The 6,842-nt window shown below is 34.9% G+C and overlaps 1 protein-coding gene across 1 annotated transcript; it reads left to right on the top strand.

Moving 5' to 3' along the window:
• The first annotated feature begins 2,943 nt into the window (after window positions 1-2,943).
• On the top strand, window positions 2,944-5,696 carry LOC139867956 (uncharacterized). Its single transcript, XM_071856298.1, has 3 exons — window positions 2,944-3,414; window positions 3,490-3,676; window positions 5,482-5,696. The coding sequence occupies exons 1-3, from the start codon at window positions 2,944-2,946 to the stop codon at window positions 5,694-5,696; spliced, it is 873 nt and encodes a 290-aa protein (XP_071712399.1).
• The last annotated feature ends 1,146 nt before the right edge of the window (window positions 5,697-6,842 follow it).

The raw sequence follows: 6,842 nt of genomic DNA, 5'->3' as shown, positions 1-6,842 counted from the left end.
AGATATATTATATATCATAATATCATGATAATATAACAATTTAACCTCTCATTTGTTATAATAAATAATGGGTTAACAACATTCAACAAGTTCGTTAACCTAAAGGTTTCAAAACAACATTTACATGTAACGACTAACGATGACTTAACGACTCAGTTAAAATGTATATACATGTAGTGTTTTAATATGTATTCATACACTTTTGAAAGACTTCAAGAAACTTATCAAAATACTTATACTTAACAAAATGCTTACAATTACATCCTCGTTCAGTTTCATCAACAATTCTACTCGTATGCACCCGTATTCGTACTCGTACAATACACAGCTTTTAGATGTATGTATTATTGGTATATACACTCCAATGATCAGCTCTTAGCAGAACATGTGAGTCACCTAACACATGTGGGAACCATAATTTGGCAATTAGCATAAAATATCTCATAAAATTACAAAAATATGAGTAATCATTCATGACTTATTTACATGAAAACAAAATTACATATCCTTTATATCTAATCCATACACCAATGACCAAAAACACCTACAAACACTTTAATTCTTCAATTTTCTTCATCTAATTGATCTCTCTCAAGTTCTATCTTCAAGTTCTAAGTGTTCTTCATAAATTCCAAAAGTTCTAGTTTCATAAAATCAAGAATACTTCCAAGATTGCAAGTTTACTTCCAAGTTTTCTAAATTCATTCCAAGTAATCATCCAAGATCAAGAAACCTTTGTTACTTACAGTAGGTTATCTTTCTAATACAAGGTAATAATCATATTCAAACTTTAATTCAATTTCTATAACTATAACAATCTTATTTCGAGTGGAAATCTTACTTGAAATTGTTTTCGTGTCATGATTCTGCTTCAAGAACTTTCAAGCCATCCAAGGATCCTTTGAAGCTAGATCTATTTTCTCATTTCCAGTAGGTTTATCCAAGGAACTTGAGGTAGTAATGATGTTCATAACATCATTCTATTCATACATATAAAGCTATCTTATTCGAAGGTTTAAACTTGTAATCACTAGAACATAGTTTAGTTAATTCTAAACTTGTTCGCAAATAAAAGTTAATCCTTCTAACTTGACTTTTAAAATCAACTAAACACATGTTCTATATCTATATGATATGCTAACTTAATGATTTAAAACCTGGAAACACGAAAAACACCGTAAAACCGGATTTACGCAGTCGTAGTAACACCGCGGGCTGTTTTGGGTTAGTTAATTAAAAACTATGATAAACTTTGATTTAAAAGTTGTTATTCTGGGAAAATGATTTTTATTATGAACATGAAACTATATCCAAAAATTATGGTTAAACTCAAAGTGGAAGTATGTTTTCTAAAATGGTCATCTAGACGTCGTTCTTTCGACTGAAATGACTACCTTTACAAAAATGACTTGTAACTTATTTTTCTGACTATAAACCTATAATTTTTCTGTTTAGATTCATAAAATAGAGTTCAATATAAAACCATAGCAATTTGGTTCACTCAAAACGGATTTAAAATGAAGAAGTTATGGGTAAAACAAGATTGGATAATTTTTCTCATTTTAGCTACGTGAAAATTGGTAACAAATCTATTCCAACCATAACTTAATCAACTTGTATTGTATATTATGTAATCTTGAGATACCATAGACACGTATACAATGTTTCGACCTGTCATGTCGACACATCTATATATATTTCGGAACAACCATAGACACTCTATATGTGAATGTTGGAGTTAGCTATACAGGGTTGAGGTTGATTCCAAAATATATATAGTTTGAGTTGTGATCAATACTGAGATACGTATACACTGGGTCGTAGATTGATTCAAGATAATATTTATCGATTTATTTCTGTACATCTAACTGTGGACAACTAGTTGTAGGTTACTAACGAGGACAGCTGACTTAATAAACTTAAAACATCAAAATATATTAAAAGCGTTGTAAATATATTTTGAACATACTTTGATATATATGTATATATTGTTATAGGTTCGTGAATCAACCAGTGGCCAAGTCTTACTTCCCGACGAAGTAAAAATCTGTGAAAGTGAGTTATAGTCCCACTTTTAAAATCTAATATTTTTGGGATGAGAATACATGCAGGTTTTATAAATGATTTACAAAATAGACACAAGTACGTGAAACTACATTCTATGGTTGAATTATCGAAATCGAATATGCCCCTTTTTATTAAGTCTGGTAATCTAAGAATTAGGGAACATACACCCTAATTGACGCGAATCCTAAAGATAGATCTATTGGGCCTAACAAACCCCATTCAAAGTACCGGATGCTTTAGTACTTCGAAATTTATATCATATCCGAAGGGTGTCCCGGAATGATGGGGATATTCTTATATATGCATCTTGTTAATGTCGGTTACCAGGTGTTCACCATATGAATGATTTTTATCTCTATGTATGGGATGTGTATTGAAATATGAAATCTTGTGGTCTATTGTTACGATTTGATATATATAGGTTAAACCTATAACTCACCAACATTTTTGTTTACGTTTAAAGCATGTTTATTCTCAGGTGAATACTAAGAGCTTCCGCTGTTGCATACTAAAATAAGGACAAGATTTGGAGTCCATGTTTGTATGATATTGTGTAAAAACTGCATTCAAGAAACTGATTTCGATGTAACATATTTGTATTGTAAACCATTATATAATGGTCATGTGTAAACAGGATATTTTAGATTATCATTATTTGATAATCTACGTAAAGCTTTTTAAACCTTTATTTATGAAATAAAGGTTATGGTTTGTTTTAAAAATGAATGCAGTCTTTGAAAAATGTCTCATATAGAGGCCAAAACCTCGCAACGAAATCAATTAATATGGAACGTTTTTAATCAATAAGAACGGGACATTACATATGGTCCTCATGAAGACTGTAAAAAACAAAGGTTATGGGAGACTCTTACAGGTATGCTATCTAATTCTGACAAGGCATGGGCTTTATGTGGGGATTTTAACGAGGTCAGAGAACCTTCGGAGCGACTTAACTGTGAATTCATGGCTAGTAGAGCAAAAAGATTTGAGGATTTCATTGTTACTAACAATCTTTTAGACATCCCACTAGGTGGTAGAATCTATACGCGTGTAAGTGACGATGGTTTAAAATTTAGTAAGTTAGACCGTTCCCTTGTTTTCGAGAATTTTGTTTCACTGTGGGTAAATCTCTCAGCCGTGGTAATGGAAAGGAAAGATTCTGATCATTGTCCCATTAGGCTAATGGATGAAGAAAAAAATTTCGGCCCGAAACCTTGGAAAATTTTTGATTGTTGGATTGATATTAATGAAGCGGATCAAATTGTCAAAAACACGTGGGTCTCAAATACAGCTGCAGAAGGACGTAAGGATAGTTGGTTTTTGAAAAAATTAAAAAAGATTAAAGTGGCACTAAAGTCGTAGAGTGTACAAGATTTCGGTCAGCTGGATGGGGAAATTGATACGCATAAAAACATTTCCCAGGCTCTAGAAATTGAAGCAGAACCTGTCACCTTAAACCAGCAGGAACTTGATCTGTGGAAGAATTCAAGGAAATGTTGGCTAGAAAAGGAGAAAGTGAAAGCGGGTATGTTAAAGCAAAAGGCGCAGATTCGTTGGACTTTAGAAGGTGATGAGAACTCAAAGTTCTTTCACTCGATTATCCTTAACAGTATAATAGGAGCAACATTCGGGGTGTCTTAATCGGTGGGTATGGAACGACAATCCGAAGGCAATTAAAACAGAAGCCTATAAGCATTTCAGTCGTATTTTTGAGCAACCAAACAACATGAGGCCTTCAATGGAGGACCTGATGTGTAAAATCACGTATATAATTTATCAGTGAAAAATGCCGGTTTGATTGATTAAACACACTAACGGGCAGTGTACCCGATCGTGTACTAGTATGATTTGGTAAAGTCCAAAGTTCGTTCCAAGGAAAGTTTTCGTATCAACATAAAATTGTAACTACAAGTAATTAAACTACTTTATCTAGAAATCTAATGAAATTACTGGTTTTTTGTAGTTTTGGCTATTTAACGATTAGCCGAATCAAGAAATGGTTTATAAAAGTAAAAACAATATTTTTATTCTTTTCAGTTTATGCGCTAACACTTAACAAATATTAAAGATAGTTTTGTATTCAATTCAGACAAGAATGTTCATCTAGACCTTTTACCCTCGGTAATGGATGTTCGTGTTATTTAGACCTTTTATCTCAATTATGCATGCAAATTAACCGAACTGATCACCAAGAGTTCTCTTAATGATCACTCAAACTCTAATTACATAGTGTAGGGTTCCCTTGCACTTAAGACCTTATTGTTTGTGTTCAACTAATTAGCTAACTTGGTAATTCGATTAACAATTGTGCTCACGTTCGCTTACACAATTCATACATATTCAATTCACTAGTCTTTACCCAATTTACCCCCTTGGTCCGGTTTAGCAAACAACTACTTAAGACAAACTAGTTGTAAATTAAAGTGTTAAATTAACCTAGGGTTCCCTTGGTCAAACAAACACAATAATCAATTGAGAGCAAACATGTAAACATGAACAAGAATGGATCTTTTAATCAAAACCAAATTAACATGCATAAAATCCTTGATAATTCAAATAAACATCCAAAACCTCAGTTATTAGTCTAGAAAAACATTAAATAATTTGCCAACAATCATGGCTAAAACCAAAATCACAATCAAAATTAAAGATGAATTCATTGTTTGAAACAAAGAGATAAACCTAACAGATGAATGAATCTTGAGTGATGAACGAAGCGAAACACGTTCCCGTAATGATTGATGCATTAGAATGATCTTGGGATTCCCCAAAAATCACCCTTTTCGTCTTAGAGCTGCTGCAAATCGTCTGGGAATGACATCTTCTAATTAGGGTATTTTTCGGGCTTTAAATACCTTGCAAAATCGTCTGGCCGACCCATTTCCGCTCCGCGGCCAATACCTATCGCGCCGCGGTATAATACTTTAACTGAGACTCCTTTTAAACCACTTCTGATCTTGAAACACGGCAAACGCCGCGCCGCGATGAAGAAATGTCGCGCCGCGGCCCAACACTGCATCTGAAACATTGTTTAACCCCTATTCTGATGACGAATCACGTTGATCTCCGCGCCGCGGCCTATGGCATCGCGCCGCGGCCTCAAGTGTAACCTGACATTCTCGTTTATTTTGCTCTCTTTCCTCACTTAAACTAACTCAAAACCACGATACCCAATATGTACTTCACACTTCCAACCTCGATGCACCAATAATAATAATCGATTAACATAATACCTCAAAAACTCCATAAAACGCAACTCTTCTATATTTAGCTCTTCAAAATCGAACGTTCTCAATATTATCAAAATAACCACCAAATCGCATCCGAAAGGACTAAAATGTGATCGATATCGCTAAGGAAAACATGTATAAAATATGCGATATCAGGACCTGATCTATCCCTCCATTTCTTCAGAGGAAGCTGCTGAGTTAGAAAATAAGTTTCTTGAGTCCAAAATTCTTGAAGCCATCAACGATTGTGGTAGTACGAAAGCACCGAGCCCGGACGGGTTCAATATGCGATTCTTCAAAAAGTACTGGGATTTAATTAAAAGTGATCTAGTTGAGGCTATTTCATGGTTTTGGGAGAAGGGTGAAATTTCTAGAGGTTGCAACGTTTCGTTACTCTAATTCCTAAGAAAACAGACCCAATGGGATTCGGGGACTATCGGCCAATTAGCCTAATAGGAAGCTATTACAAGATAGTTTCCAAGATGCTTTCAAACCAGTTACGAAAAGTATTACCTTCTCTTATTGGAATCGAACAAAGTGCGTTTTTAAAAGGTCGGTTCATTCTTGATGGTGTCTTAATCGCAAATGAAACGGTAGACTTTCTCAAATCCAATCGCAAGAAATGAGTCATTTTTAAAGTGGACTTTAAAAAGACATTTGATAGTCTCAATTGGAATTTTCTCCTTGAGGTTATGAAAAGCATGGGGTTCTGGATTAAATGGAGAAAGTGGATCTTGAATTGTCTTAAATCGGCTTCCATTTCAATTCTTTTCTTTTTATTTTTGCGTCGGAGGGTTTGAACATTCTTGCTAAAGTGACGACAGATAAAGGTCTCTTTAAAGGTGTTGAGGTCGGGAATGATAAAGTCTTAGTGTCGCATCTCCAATAGGCGGATGACACTATTTTCTTTGGTGGGTGGATCCGTTCAAATATATGCAATCTCATGAATCTCCTTAAGTGTTTCGAGTAAACTTCGGGGCTAAAAGTCAACTTCCAAAAGAGTTGGATTTACGGGATTGAATCTAGTGAACTTAATTCACTAGCTCTTCACATGGGGTGTCAAATCGGCAACTTCCCATTCATTTACCTGGGTTTACCCATTGGTGTGAAGATGAAAATATCGAATGATTAGAATAGGCTTTCGAGTTGGAAAATGAGATCGATGTCATTCGGAGGAAGATTAGTCCTTATTAAATCGGTTCTTACAAGCCTTCCGTTATACTACTTCTCGCTCTTCTGTGCCCCACCTTGTGTGTTAAAATTGCTTGAGAGTTTGAGGCGCAATTTCTTTTGGGGCGGGTCGGGGTCGGGTTCAAACATGTCGTGGGTCAAATGGGATGTCGTCATTAATTCTTTCGGGGTTGGCCGGGGGGGGGGGGGGGGGTGTTAAATATTGGGTCCTTAAAGAGTAAAAATCTTGCTTTATTGGAAAAGTGATGTTGAATGTTTAAAACCGAAATCGACGCTTTTTGAGTCAAAGTTATTCGTAGCATTCATGGTGTTAATGGTGGTCTTATGTTGGGGAATGAGTCTTCTCATACTTCA

This window comes from Rutidosis leptorrhynchoides, chromosome 9 (genome assembly GCF_046630445.1).
Source record: "Rutidosis leptorrhynchoides isolate AG116_Rl617_1_P2 chromosome 9, CSIRO_AGI_Rlap_v1, whole genome shotgun sequence".
Taxonomy (NCBI): Eukaryota; Viridiplantae; Streptophyta; class Magnoliopsida; order Asterales; family Asteraceae; genus Rutidosis; species Rutidosis leptorrhynchoides.
The sequence above is the reverse complement of the archived record's forward strand: the minus strand, read 5'-3'. Positions and strand labels throughout refer to the sequence as shown.

Excerpts from the sequence above, each read along its gene's own strand:
- LOC139867956 (XM_071856298.1), top strand. The coding sequence starts at position 2,944 with ATGCTATCTAATTCTGACAAGGCATGGGCTTTATGTGGGGATTTTAAC. Across the intron at positions 3,415-3,489 it reads AATTAAAAAAGATTAAAGTG|GCTCTAGAAATTGAAGCAGA; the intron begins GCACTAAAGTCG and ends AACATTTCCCAG. Across the intron at positions 3,677-5,481 it reads TCACTCGATTATCCTTAACA|AGGAAGCTGCTGAGTTAGAA; the intron begins GTATAATAGGAG and ends CCATTTCTTCAG.